The sequence below is a fragment of the Coregonus clupeaformis genome, chromosome 8 (genome assembly GCF_020615455.1).
Source record: "Coregonus clupeaformis isolate EN_2021a chromosome 8, ASM2061545v1, whole genome shotgun sequence".
In the NCBI taxonomy this organism is placed as follows: domain Eukaryota; kingdom Metazoa; phylum Chordata; class Actinopteri; order Salmoniformes; family Salmonidae; genus Coregonus; species Coregonus clupeaformis.
The window spans coordinates 17,129,813-17,145,207 of record NC_059199.1 but is presented as its reverse complement, the minus strand read 5'-3'; the positions used below and the strand labels follow the sequence as shown (position 1 = coordinate 17,145,207).

At 42.9% G+C, this 15,395-nt stretch overlaps 1 protein-coding gene and 1 pseudogene across 3 annotated transcripts in view; both read left to right on the top strand.

The window, feature by feature from the left end:
* The first annotated feature begins 5,744 nt into the window (after positions 1-5,744).
* LOC121573112 lies at positions 5,745-5,946 on the top strand (annotated as a pseudogene).
* A 505-nt stretch (positions 5,947-6,451) lies between these two features.
* Positions 6,452-15,395, top strand: part of LOC121571903 (protein inturned) — a 38,293-nt gene continuing 29,349 nt past the window's right edge. For 2 of the 3 annotated variants that reach the window (XM_045221853.1, XM_045221852.1), the window contains exons 1-3: positions 6,458-6,939; positions 12,957-13,558; positions 14,456-14,541. In XM_045221853.1, coding sequence (XP_045077788.1) covers positions 6,848-6,939; positions 12,957-13,558; positions 14,456-14,541 — 780 coding nt within the window. In that variant the 5' untranslated portion in view covers positions 6,458-6,847. Of the gene's footprint in view, positions 6,940-12,956; positions 13,559-14,455; positions 14,542-15,395 lie in introns of all 3 variants that reach the window. The other variant, XM_045221854.1, reaches the window with a different exon arrangement.

Here is a 15,395-nt window from a genome sequence, read left to right as displayed (position 1 = left end):
GGCTAACAGGCTGCCCGGTGAGCTCGGCCTCTGCATCGGTCTCAACATGGTGGTGGTCTCGACATGGTGGTCCTCAGTTTTTTGGGCTCTTGGCAGTGCCCAGCCATTTTCAGATATCCATGCTGATCAACTAGCTATAATTATTCAGTGCGCCACTACCAAAACTTAACGAAGCTAGCTGTAGCTGTCTGCAAAAGTGAACAGCCTTTTCCCCTCTCTGTTAGGAAAAAAAACAGTCAATTTGACCCTGCCTGTAATCCAATGAGCTTCCTAAACAAGGTAATGAAGGCGGTACCTTAAGACATTGCCTGGCTAGATGCCCAATACATTTTTTGATTTTAACTACAACATATTACATTATTACAGCCCCCCATCCTCCCCCCTTCTCAGATCATGAGCGCACACTGGCATATAGCCTCTGTCCCGCCTGCACTAAAGGCATGCCCAGCGGCGCAACATTGGCAAAACTGGCCATGGTAATTCATATACAGAACCATTTGCTATGTTTATGGGGAAACAAAACAGGAGGGGAATTCTATCTGGGGGGGTCCATGCCCGGCTTTGCAACCCCATAGAGCCGGCCCTGGCTAACGCTTACATGGCACACAGTAGTTGACTGGATTGTGCTGGCTAACGTTAGCTAGCTCATATTTTGCTCTGAACTGAAGTGTTCAACCAAGGTGGTTGTAAGTTGTGAAGGTATTATCGATATTGTTAAAGGTTCTGAACAGTCTGAACTGATTCCCATCTAAAATAGCCCTTTGAGTGACTAAAACATCACCCATAATATTTGTCCCTGATAAAAATGCTCAGAATTTGAGAGAAATTACTTTTTCTCTCATGTCAAACTACCAGGAAGTAGAGCTCTGCACAGGTATGAATTTGAAGCCTGAGCCCTACCCATGCCCGCTATGTTTATGCCCTACCCTACCCAGGCACTGACACACCCTGATCTGTTTCACCTGTCTTTGTGCTTGTCTCCACCCCCCACCAGGTGTCTCCCATTTCCCCCCATTATCCCCTGTGTATTTATACCTGTGTTTTCTGTTTGTCTGTTGCCAGTTCGTCTTGTCCCGTCATGTCCTACCAGGGTGTTCCCGTGTTTCCAGTGCTCTAGTTTTTGTTTTTCCTAGTCTCCCCAGTTCTGACCTTTCTGCCTGTCCTAACCCTGATCCTGCCTGCCGGCCGTCCTGTACCTGCCTTACTCTGATTTGGATTACGACTCTTTTCCTGCCTTGACCTACCGATTGCCTGCCGTCCTGTACCTGCCTGACTCTGATTTGGATTATGACTCTTTGCCTGCCTTGACTTACATTTTGCCTGCCCCTTGTTCAGTGATAAACTCTGAGACTCGTACTATCTGCCTCCTGTGTCTGCATCTGGGTCAGCCTGAGCCGTGATAGGCACGATTACTTCTGTCAAATGTAAGGCCCGGGCCTGCCCCAAACCCGAAATCAGAAATAACTTGGGCTCTGCTCAGCGGTGGAAAAAGTACCCAATTGTCATACTTGAGCAAAAGTAAAGATACGTTAATAGGGCCTCTGTAGCCAGCTGGGAGCAACCATACGAAATATTTATTATCTTTAAAATGACTCAAGTAAAAGTGAAAGTCACCCAGTAAAATCCTACTTGAGTAAAAGTCTGAAAGTATTTGGATTTAAATATACTTAAGTATCAAAAGTAAATGCAATTGCTAAAATATACTTAAGTATCAAAAGTAAAAGTATAAATCATTTCAAATTTCTTATATTAAGCAAACCAGACAGCACCATTTTATTTTTTATTTTTTTATTTACAGATAGCCAGGGGCACGCTCCAACACTCAGACATAATTTACAAACGAAGCATGTTTTAGTGAGTCCGCCAGATCAGAGGCAGTAGTAGTTCTCTTGATGTGTGTGTGAATTAGACAATTTTCCTGTCCTGCTAAGCATTCAAAATGTAATGAGTACTTTTGGGTGACAGAGAAAATGTAAGGAGTAAAAAGTACATCATTTTCTTTAGGAATGTAGTAAAGTAAAAGTTGTCAAAAATATAAATAGTTACCCCCCCCAAAAAACTACTTAAGTAGTACTTTCAAGTATTTTTACTTAAGTACTTTACACCACTGGCTCTGCTTGGGCTGCTCTGCTCAATGAAGAGACATGAGAGAGCATTTAGCTGTTAGCTACTTTTCGTCACTCTAAACTCAGACAAAACTATATTATTATTTTCTGTGAAATAATCTCATATTTGTGAAGACTGAGTGGGCAGGGAGGTACAGTGCCTTGCAAAAGTATTCATCCCCCTTGGCGTTTTTCCTATTTTGTTGCATTACAACCTGTAATTTAAATGGATTTTTATTTGGATTTCATGTAATGGACATACACAAAATAGTCCAAATTGGTGAAGTGAAATGAAAAAAAGAACTTGTTTAAAAAAATTCTAAAAAATAAATACCGGAAACGTGGTGTGTGCATATGTATTCACCCCCTTTACTAGGAAGCCCCTAAATAAGATCTGGTGCAACCAATTACCTTCAGAAGTCACATATTTAGTTAGATTGCACACAGGTGGACTTTATTTAAGTGTCACAGAGTCTGCAACACCACTAAGCAAGGGGCACCACCAAGCAAGCGGCACCATGAAGACCAAGGAGCTCTCCAAACAGGTCAGGGACAAAGTTGTGGAGAAGTACAGATCAGGGTTGGGTTATAAAAAAATATCAGAATCTTTGAACATCCCACGTAGCACCATTAAATCCATTATTAAAAAATGGAAAGAATATGGCACCACAACAAACCTGCCAAGAGAGGGCCGCCCACCAAAACTCACGGACCAGGCAAGGAGGGCATTAATCAGAGAGGCATCAAAGAGACCAAAGATAACCCTGAAGGAGCTGCAAAGCTCCACAGCGGAGATTGGAGTATCTGTCCATAGGTCCACTTTAAGCCGTACACTCCACAGAGCTGGGCTTTACGGAAGAGTGGCCAGAAAAAAGCCATTGCTTAAAGAAAAAAATAAGCAAACACGTTTGGGGTTCGCCAAAAGGCATGTGGGAGACTCCCCAAATATATGGAAGAAGGTACTCTGGTCAGATGAGACTAAAATTTAGTTTTTTGGCCATCAAGGAAAACGCTATGTCTGGCGCAAACCCAACATCTCTCATCACCCCGAGAACACCATCCCCACAGTGAAGCAAGCATGGTGGTGGCAGCATCATATTGTGGGGATGTGTTTCATCGGCAGGGACTGGGAAACTGGTCAGAATTGAAGGAAAAATGAATGGCGCTAAATACAGGGAAATTCTTGAGGGAAACCTGTTTCAATCTTCCAGAGATTTGAGACTGGGATGGAGGTTCACCTTCCAGCAGGACAATTAAGCATACTGCTAAAGCAACACTCAAGTGGTTTAAGGGGAAACATTTAAATGTCTTGGAATGGCCTAGTCAAAGCCCAGACCTCAATCCAATTGAGAATCTGTGGTATGACTTAAAGATTGCTGTACACCAGCGGAACCCATCCAACTTGAAGGAGCTGGAGCAGTTTTGCCTTTAAGAATGGGCAAAAACCCCAGTGGCTAGATGTGCCAAGCTTATAGAGACATACCCCAAGAGACTTGCAGCTGTAATTGCTGGAAAAGGTGGCTCTACAAAATATTGACTTTGGGGGGGTGAATAGTTATGCATGCTCAAGTTTTCTTTTTTTGGTCTTATTTCTTGTTTGTTTCACAATAAATAAAAAATCTTCAAAGTGGTACGCATGTTGTGTAAATCAAATGATACAAACCCCCCAAAAATCCATTTTAATTCCAGGTTGTAAGGCAACAAAATAGGAAAAATGCCAAGGGGGGCGAATACTTTCGCAAGCCACTGTAGTTGGCTGAGTGAGTAGGGAGTTCACCTTGACTGACGGTTCTTTGAAAACGCCTATGTCAAGCAACATGTACGCAGCATGAGCAATGTTGAAATGAGATTTCCTGATACACAAAGCAACTCAAACAACATTGAAATTGCATGCAACGTCCAATCCTGTCATACATCACATCATGGTTTCACAAATGATTTGTTTATCCAACTGTTTGGTTATTGTAACATCATCGATATAGTAAAAGTGTTGGCTCTATAATTTAGCTAGCTAGCCCAAATGGAATTGTCAGCACTGTTTATCAAGCTAGCTAGCTATTGAAAATGTCAGTATAAACTTTACAGGGTAAGGTATGGGTATATTGCTTTCAGAAGAAAGCCATTTTGAGCCTATAATCGAACCCACAATTGCTGATGCTCCAGATACTCAACTAGTCTCAAGAAGGGCAGTTTTACTGCTTCTTTAATCAGCACAACAGTTTTCAGCTGTGCTAACATAATTTCAAAAGGGTTTTCTAATGATCAATTAGACTTTTTAAATGATAAACTTGGATTAGCAAACACAACGTGCCATTGGAACACAGCACTGATGGTTGCTGATAATGGGCCTCTGTACGCCTATGTAGATATTCCATTAAAATCTGCCGTTTCCAGCTACAATAGCCATTTACAACATTAACAATGTCTACACTGTATTTCTGATCAATTTGATGTTATTTTAATGGAAAAAATATGTCTAAGTGACCCCAAACTTTTGAACGGTATTTTATGTACTGCCAGACAATGTTCATATATCATGACCAGTGGCGATTTTAGCATGTAAATCTTGGTGGGGCAAACTCAACAAACCAATGTTGTATGCATGCCAGCAAAGCCACTACGCAACACACCACAATACTAAACAATACATTAATTGGACTATAACGGTGCCCACAAACTGTTACAGCCTACATAGTGGTCCTCTGTAGCTCAGCTGGTAGAGCACGGCGCTTGTAACGCCAAGGTAGTGGGTTCGATCCCCGGGACCACCCATACACAAAAATGTATGCACGCATGACTGTAAGTCGCTTTGGATAAAAGCGTCTGCTAAATGGCATATTATTATTATTATTATAAAGCTGTCCCAGCAGCAGAGTCCCAACACCTTACCACTGCTACACCTGGCTATCAGCGGAGCCTTGTCTGGCAGCGAAACTGTTCATTCAGCCTAATTTACTTCCTTTTAAAAAAACATAGCTGACGACGAGCGGATGAGAGGCAATCCGTAATTTCAATTAAGACATTTATGAGCGAGCTAGAACAGACGTAGTCAATATAACTATTTGTTCAGCACTTCGAAAAGTACAGCGACAGAATTCAGAACATGGGCCGTTCTTACAGTATTCTCCCTGTACACCAAGTCAGAACCGTAGTATAAATAAAGGGGGCATATAAACTGACAATCAAAGCTCTTACAATAAAAACAGGCTATAGGCTACAAGTGCACCACCAACTCAGATCAGTAGGCTAAATTATGAGGGGAAAAGCGACCAAATTATTAGGGTGAGGGACATGGGCTACTAACAGCTTACTACGCAGCATAAACGTATTATATATTTCTTAGCTACAGTATACATATCTCCCTGGTATATTATATCATCTATGCAGCAGCATACAAGACATGTTTGGACTCACCTTGTTGTGCTGTGCTCACTTGAACAGGAAGGTGGTCCTTCGTGGGCAAATTTTGTCATCAAACTTTGGCATCAAAGTCTGGCATTCTCTGGATTTAAGGTGCTTTCAAGACAACTGGGAACTCGGAAAAAAAACAAGGTCGAATCATGACGTTAGTGATTTTCAGGTCGAAGCTCTAGAAAGAGGCCCGAATCCCGATTTGACATTCCGAGTTGGATGACCGTTCAAAACGTATTTTCCCAGTCGGAGCTTGTTTTTTCACGAGTTCCCAATTGTCTTGAACTCCACGATGATGAGATGTAGTACTTTACTTTTCTGAGCGCGAAGCGGGCATAGATTGAAGGGTTTACTCTTCTGATCTCTGCTTTTGATGACCGCTCCTTGTCTGCTCTGGGGATTTGGAGGAAGGGATTATAATCAGAGTGGTACAAGCTGTATATAGTTGTGAATGTTAATAAAATATCGAATTAAGTAACGTTAGATCTCAATCTTGATCATTTGTTTTATCGTTACTGAGTGGTAATGCTTATCCTACTCACACATGCGATCTTTGTACTTATGCGACTGTTTGTGAACAGTGTATGGTCATAAAATGGCAATAGTTGTGATAGCACCCCACCTTTGACATGTGCACAAGCGACAGCTAAAATAATCAATAGAGGAAGTATAAATATTTCTATACATAAAATCTACATTGTTCAGGAAGACTGTAATACGTGTTTTTCGTAATGGTTACAATTGTACCATACAAAAAAACATATAATTAACAAAATAGATATGGCACTTATATAATGTTGAAGTGCTACAACAAAGGCTTGTATAGCCTAGTAGTGAATTCGTAACTACATCTATTGACCAAAAGAGGCGGCGTTTTACGCCACCTGCCAAGTACACTCGACAAGAAGCGGCTCAACTCGTGCATGTGCTGCTGAGCTTGCTGACCAGACTGGAGTCTGGATAAGTATTCAGGACTGCTTTCGTTTCGTCTTCAAAGGCATCGGAAAGGATCTGCGTGCCCTTGTGTCAGTGATTGACGTGAGGAAAGTTTATTCTGTTTTTTAGGATCGACAGCAGCATTAGACCAGGCTATTCATTCTGACTACTGCACAGATTCTACCTTCACCACCCGACCACGACTGAGGATTTAAACATTGAAAATGTATTTCAATTTGTAGAAAAAGACTGCTGGCAGACAACCGGTCCTAAACAGCACTATTCATCGCAAGCCATCTGTCTGAACCTTTTGTCTGGATTGGAAATGTGTCGTTGGAAAGCCTTGCTAATCTATGCTGAACTCACCCCGTCCGTGAAAATATGAAACATAAATAATGTTTAACATTGCAACATATGGAGAAACGTCCAGACCATTCTCTAAGAATTTAGAAGACTTTGATTCCATACGCAGTGTGCTTCTATACAGGTCAGTATATTGATACATACTATTGCAACGATGAGGGGAGTTTATATGAAAATGTTTGGTAAACTATTTGCACTTTCTTTGTGTTTCTTCTCGCATTCATTGCACTTTTGTTTGACTATTGTTGCTTTGTCCAAAGCACTATGAATGCCATATGGGATTTAAAGGCCTCGTGCAGTTCGTGAGGAGAGGGAGGGGGCGAGGAAAACAGAAGTGCTCATGGCATGCCCATCTTTTCAGAGGGAGATAGCTTGTGAAAATGTACACTATTTAGATTTTGCAACCTTTGTGGTTTTATTAGACACTCTGCAAATATGAGATACATTTGTATCAAATATTTGCAGAGTTTATCCAACAAATGTTCTGTTGTTTGCTTAGTTTAGGCTGTCAATAAGAGGTAGTATACTTTTTTGTTACTATCAAAGTTATTGCATTGAAACATTAATTCAGTCAACCTCGTTTTATTGCACGTGCATTAGTGGCTAGATGGGGAATGGGTAATTATGTGCCCCTTGTCTGTTTTCTATCCTGCAAACGGAAAGCGTCCATGTTGTCACGGCAACGTGAAGATCAGCCAACCACACCGAGACGATTTATGTCACGTGGCATAGTTGAAGATCCCGTATGTAGACAACATGGCGAGAGACTGCCAATGCTTATTCAAGTAGCTCCAACTTATTTACTTAGAGTTTAGAGTAACTTGTATCGTGTTGTCGAACACATTTAACAAATGGAATAATGGCTACTAAAAATTCTGGCGCTCGAGATACATGCAGATGCGCGCGAGCCCACGAGACAGGAGGGCAACGACAGGGAGGATGTGCATGACAACGGGAGCTATTGTGAATCAACATACAGTCAGTCCGACTACTCCGAGTAAGATAACCCTGTACATTATTGCTTGTTGCTTTAAAAGAGAAATAAATAAATAATTTTTTTATTGGGCTGTGCAAAATACCATGTTTATAACAGTAGCTGTCTGGTCATCTTCCATCAGCTGCCAGTGCCACCTCAACTTCATGACTTGACAACCGAGGCATATCACTGGAAGCGACTAGGCAGCTGAAGTAGGATGCACACTCACTGTAAAGTGGTCTAGTGGTAGCCTAGTGCTATACTTTTAGTCTTCCCCTATGTGTGGACAGTGGTCAATGCATGATTTTGGGTTTTCTGTATCCTATCTGTTTAATAACATACAAACACTTTTAAAAATATATTTTCATGAAACTATAAAGGCTCATTCATGCATGCATTCTAATTATAATATAAATAAATAAGCCATTTAGCAGACGCTTTTATCCAAAGCGACTTACAGTCATGCGTGCATACATTTTTGTGTATGGGTGGTCCCGGGGATCGAACCCACTACCTTGGCGTTACAAGCGCCGTGCTCTACCAGCTGAGCTACAGAGGACCACAATTATTATACTGAACAAAAATATAAATGCAACATGCAACAATTTCAAAGATTTTACTGAGTTACAGTTCATTAAGGAAATTAGTCAATTGAAATAAATTAATTAGGCCCATGGATTTCACATGACTGTGAATACAGATATGCATCTGTTGGTCACAGATACCTTAAAAAAGAAGGTAGGGGTGTGGATCAGAAAACCAGTCAGTATCTGGTGTGACCACCTTTTGCCTCATTCAGCGCGACACATCTCCTTCGTAAAGAGTTGATCAAGCTATTGATTGTGGCCTGTGGAATGTTGTCCCCTGCAATGGCTGTGCGAAGTTGCTGGATATTGGTGGGATCTGGAACACGCTGTCGTACACGTCAATCCAGAGCATCCCAAACATGCTCAATGGGTGACATGTCTGGTGAGTATGCAGGCCATGGAAGAACGGGGACAGTTTCAGCTTCCATGAATTGTGTACAGATCCTTGCGACATGGGGCCGTGCATTATCATGCTGAAACATGAGGTGATGGCGGAGGATGAATGGCATGACAATGGGCCTCAGGATCTCGTCACAGTATCTCTGTGCATTCAAATTGCCATCAATAAAATTAAATTGTGTTAGTTGTTCATAGCTTATGACTGCCTGCCTATACCATAACCCCACCGCCACCATGGGGCACTCTGTTCATAACGTTGACATCAGCAAACCGCTTCCCCACACGATGCCATACACATGATCTGCGGTTGTGAGGCTGGTTGGACGTACTGGCAAATAATCTAAACGACGTTGGAGGTGGCTTATGGTAGAGAAAGGAACATTAAATTCTCTAGCAACAGCTCTGGTGGACATTCCTGCTGTCAGCAAGCCAATTGCACACTCCCTTAACTTGAAACATCTGTGGCATTGTGTTGTCTGACAAAACTGCACATTTAAGAGTGGCCTTTTATTGTCCCCAGCACAAGGTGCAGCTGTGTAATGATCTTGCTGCTTAATCAGCTTCTTGATATGCCACACTTGTCAGGTGGATGGATTATCTTGGCAAAATGAGAAATGCTCACTAACAGGGATGTAAACAAATTTGTGCACAACATTTGAGAGAAATAAGCTTTTTGTGCGTATGGAACATTTCTGGGATATTTTATTACAGCTCATGAAACATGGGACAAACACTTTACATGTTGCGTTTATATTTTTGTTCAGTATATATCGCAAGAATCGCAATCGCAATATTTGGTTAAATTTTTTTAGCTATTCTATTTTTTGGCCCATATCGTGCAGCATCCTGCATCCGAGCTCTATCTAGACTGTCTGCAGCACTGACATGGACAGATAACCATCTCCCCTATTTTATCTGGCCATCTCACCTTTCAAAGAAGGTAATCATCTGTGGTCAATTAATGTAGAACTCCACTGTAGAATGTCATGGTCTTGGGTTGTGTCCCAAATGGCAGTATTCCCTACGGGCCCTGGTCAAGAGTACTGCACTATATTTAAGCAATAAGGCTATATGGCCAATATACCACGGCTAACGGCTGTTCTTATGCACGACGCAACGCGGAGGGCCTGGATACAGCACTTAGCCATAGTATAGTGGCCATATACCACAAACCCCAGAGGTGCCTTATTGCTATTATAAACTGGTTACCAACATAATTAGAGCAGTAAAAATAAATGTTTTGTCATACCCGTGGTATACGGTCTGATATACCATGGCTGTCAGCCAATCAGCATTCAGGGCTCGAACCACCCAGTTTATAAATAGGGATAATGGTGCCATTTGGGATGCAGAGGGTATTGAAAGAGAAAAGATGGATGAAGCAAAAGGAACATTCACTGTAGTTGCACTGTTCTGGGTCAACTACTCTACTCTTTTTTTCTTTCATAGTTTGGGAAATTTCTGTTTCCAATTTGGAAACTTAACCTTCACAAATAATGATATGCTATTCACCATCCTTAGTGAATTTATGGATGTGGTTTCCAAGAGCCTACCACAGAGGCGGCACGGCTTAATTTAGAGGGAGACTGACCGACTGAATTTTTGCGGCATTTTCTCTCTTGGGGCGGGGGTGTGGGTTTCCCTCTTGCGTCTCTGCTTGATTAAAAAACAAACCATTTCCAGTCTTTCTCCAGTCTTTTTGTTTTCTTTCTTCCCCCAAATGCCACATGATAAATTGGAACAGAAATGTACTGAGAATGAGTAAGCGAGAAGCTTAGGTATAATAAAACAGCATGCAAATGTAGCGGTTTTCCAGTATTATGAAATTATAACAACATTGTATGTTATATACCGTTACACCTGTACATGATGGTCGTCCTCTTAAAAATCTGCCTTTCAATCACCACTATCTCCTTGACTGTAGTTAAACGCTGATCCAGAACAGAATGCAGAAGATGGACTATCATACGTTGGCTGTTTAACAGAGGTTCAGTAGTTGTACAGACGTATAATTGTGTTACTAACCCATTTGAATAGTATCTATCATGCGAGACTCATTTTTAGATGGGGATTGAAGTGGGGGAAATGAGAGACTAATCTGTCATATTCTGATGACTGCTAATATGCTCTAAATTACACTGAACAAAAATATAAACGCAACATGCAACAATTTCTAATATTTTACGCCGTTACAGTTCATATAAGGAAATAAGTCAATTGAAATAAATTAATTAGGCCCTAGTTATGGGTTTCACATGACTGGGAATACAGATATGCATCTGTTGGTCACAGATACGGGGCGGCAGGTAGTTTAGTGGTTAAGAGCGTTGTGCCAGTAACCGAAAGATCGCTGGTTCTAATCCCCGAGCCGACTAGGTGAAAAATCTGTCGATGTGCCCTTGAGCAAGGCACTTAACCCTAATTGCTCCTGTAAGTCGCTCTGGATAAGAGTGTCTGCTAAATGACAAAAATGTAAATGTAATACCTTTAAAAAAAAAGTAGGGGCAAGGATTAGAAAATCAGTCAGTATCTGGTGTGACCACCATTTGCCTCATGCAGCGTGACACATTTCCTTCGCATAGGCTGCGAAAATAACACATTTACATAACTGTTCAGACCCTTTACTGTGTACTTTGTTTTGTTGAAGCACCTTTGGCAGCGATTACAGCTTCGAGTCTTCTTGGGTATGACGCTACAAGCTTGGCACACCCGTATTTGGGGAGTTTCTCCCATTCTTCTCTGCAGATCCTCTCAAGCTCTGTCAGGTTGGATGGGGAGCGTCGCTGCACAGCTATTTTCAGGTCTCTCCAGAGGTTTTTTATCGGGTTCAAGTCCGGGCTCTGGCTGGGCCACTCAAGGACATTCAGAGACTTGTCCCGAAGCTACTCCTGCATTGTCTTGGCTGTGTGCTTAGGGTCGTTGTCCTGTTGGAAGGTGAACCTTCGCGCTAGTCTGAGGTCCTAAACGCTCTGGAGCAGGTTTTCATCAAGGATCTCTCTGTACTTTGTTCCATTCATCTTTCTCTCGATCCTGACTATTCTCCCAGTCACTGCCGCTGAAAAACATCCCCACAGCATGATGCTGCCACCACCATGCTTCACCGTAGGGATGGTGCCAGGTTTCCTCCAGACGTGACGCTTGGCATTCAGAGTTCAATCTTGGTTTCATCAGACCAGAGAATCTTGTTTCTCATGGTCTGAGAGTCCTTTAGGTGCCTTTTGGCAAACTCCAAGCGGGCTGTCATATGCCTTTTACTGAGGAGTAGCTTCCGTCTGGCCACTCTACCATAAAGGCCTGATTGGTGGAGTGCTGCAGAGATGGTTGTCCTTCTGGAAGGTTCTCCCATCTCCACAGAGGAAGTCTGGAGCTCTGTCAGAGTGACCATCGGGTTCTTGGTCACCTCCCTGACCAAGGCCCTTCTTCCCCGATTACTCAGTTTGGCCGGGCGGCCAGCTCTAGGTAGAGACTTGGTGGTTCCAAACTTCTTCCATTTAAGAATGATGGAGGCCACTGTGTTCTTGGGGACCTTTAATGCTGCAGAATTTTTTTTGTACCCTTCCCCAGATCTGTGCCTCGACACAATCCTGTCTCGGAGCTCAACAGACAATTCCTTCGACCTCATGGCTCGCCCACACAACGGTTTCTGACAGTTTGTGCAGAAATTATTCGGTTGTGCAAACCCACAGTTTAATCAGCTGTCCAGGTGGCTGGTCTCAGACGATCCCGCAGGTGAAGAAGACCTGGGCTGCATGGTTACACGTGGTCTGCAGTTGTGAGGCTGGTTGGACGTACTGCCAAATTCTCTAAAACAACGTTGGAGGCGGCTTATGGTAGAGAAATGAACATTAAATTATTTGGCAAAAGCTCTGGTGGACATTCCTGCAGTCAGCATGCCAATTGCATGCTCCCTCAAAACGTGAGACACCTGTGGCATTGGATTGTGTGACAAAACTGCACACTCATAAAACATTGGACCAACACTTTACATGTTGCATTTATATTTTTGTTAAGTATAATTAGGATATACTTTTAATCCTCAAGCCAGAGTTGTGTTTCTTGTTCTTGCTCAAATAACCTGATACTCCTTGTCTGAAGGAGTCCCTGGACAGACAAACCACCCCTTTTGGCTCTGCTCTCACACAGTTTCACTCACTCTATGCTCTGTTGGTTCACTCCCAGCGACCTAGAGCCAGAATGGCTGGATGACGTCCAGAAGAACGGTGAGCTCTTCTACCTGGAACTGAGCGAGGGCGAGGAGGAGGCGGCATTGGCTCAGGCCGCCGCCAATCACGGCCTCTCCACCAATCACGTCCGCTTCAGCGAGAAGGAAGCGGAGATCATCAGTGACGAGTCCAGGAAGCTTCCTGATGGTGCTCCGACCAAAGGAGAGCCCAAGCTAAAAAGACTGGCCAGGATCCTTAGGAGGAAGCGGCAACCATCCCAGCATAGAGGGCCCGATGGAGGAGGCAAAGACTTGTCATCTCGTCCAGCGTCCATCTTGAAAAACCAGACGGGGCAGAGGGTGGGGGTGGTGGTCCAGCAGCTGAAGGAAGTGTTGCTCTACCTGAACCCCAAACGCCTGGGGAGCTGCTCCCCTCCTCCCCAGGAAAGAGGGGGTCTACTGGAGGCTCTGCTGGGGGTGGTGCATCGCCCGTCCTGGGGCAGGAGCCAGAGCCAGGGCCAGGGCCAGGAAGACCCCGCAGGGAGGAGGGAGGAGAGGATCACTGTCCACGGCCTGGTGCCCAACAGCCCGGCTATCAAGTGTGCACAGATACTGATCGGTGAGTGTACAAAACCCTCACTGTGGGTACGTCCGAAATGGCACCCTTTTCCCTATATGTAATGCATTACTTTTGCCATTTCAGACGCAGCCACTGTGATCAGTCATATTCAAATTGTATAGAATGCAATAAACTATTTTATTGACATCCATTTATATTATATAAAGTTAGACTTATAAAGTTGTGTTTTACAGTAAATTGTTTTGATGTTTGTAGAGGCTGAGCTGGGCATGGTTGTTCTGGGCAGACCAAGGAATGCAAAAAAACTGAACTGCTGAATCCTAAAGAGTATCCACATGAGTTAGTGTTTAAAGCCATGCCTTTCATGTAGCCTACCAGTCCATGCCAAAACAATTAGACTAGTTAAATACCTGAAATAACTCAGGTGAAATCTGTGTTAGGGAGATAGGAATGAGCACAAGTCTGCACATTTTACATTTTAGTCATTTAGCAGACGCTCTTATCCAGAGCGACTTACAGTTAGTGAGTGCATACATTTCCATACTGGCCCCCTGTGGGAAACGAACCCACAACCCTGGCGTTGCAAGCGCCATGCTCTACCAACTGAGCTACAGGGGACTCCGCACATGGGCAGGTGAAACTCGTTTTTATACAAAAAGAAACAACAGCACATCTGGCTATTTCTAGATCTGTGGACTGTATCTCTAGACTGGGTACCAGTCTGTTTTGTACACATTCCACACTTTGCCAGTTGCAACTCCTTGTCATGCCAATCACTGTGTTCCTCAACAAAACTATACTATTTCTAAACATGGTATACAATGTGGAGCAAAGTACTTTTACGGAAATGTCACTATTACCCTTAGTCTAAGTTGTCTATATGTAACATGCTGCTGTAAGTGACTGCTGTAAGTGACACTTTCTTCCTCTTCCCAGGTGATAACCTTGTAGCGGTAGACGATGTGGATGTTACCACAGAGAACATTGAGAGGGTTCTGTCCTGCATTCCTGGTCCTACACAGGTGAGTGTGTGTGTGTGTCATGGGACGATAAACCCAAAAATAATATGGGTGACTGTTAATGGGACAATTGACCCTTCGCTAAGCCCCTGTTGAAACCTCTGACAATATTTTCCCAGGAAGCCCAATTCCTCCTTCTAACCACTGGTAAAATCCCCTAACAATGATCTCAAACGGTGTTTTTAATGCACAGTGAAATTAATCACAGACTACCCCTTGCTCTTCAGGAAACTCTTGGGTATGTTGTGGTGGACTGTCATTACAATTGGGAACCTGGTAAAATTATGTTTGTAGTGTGGCTACCGAATGATTCTGAATTCACTTTCAGCATGCAGTCAGCTACTAACCACTTGGAGCAATCTAGTGCTCTCAAATCGTATGCTGATGTCGACAGCAGATGGGAGTAATTAATAACATGGCTAACTTAGCTAACTGACATACATTTCGAGAAAACATGTTATATTAAGCGGCTAGCTAGCTAGTGCTAGCAACATTTGGTGGTCAATGAGACTGAGCTCTAGCTAACCAGCTGAGTTAGCAAACAATGTAACAAAAGTATAATTTCAGATTAGAAAAATACTTCCATCAACATGCATTTCAGGAATCACAGTAGCAAGTACCACTGGCGCACTGTTAAATTATTTAACCATTTAACCAATACATTTTTTAAAGAAAACTGTCAGGTTTTCCTACTCTCCTCACTGGCTTTCATGTGTTTCAAACGTGCATTTCGGACACAGCCTCTGAAACAGAAAAACCAGCCAAAGAAAGGGGAGTCCTCCACATGAACTCAATTACAGACAAACTCGTTTTTTCTAACCAACATGTCTGCTCTGCTCAGAAGTGTTAGAATCTGG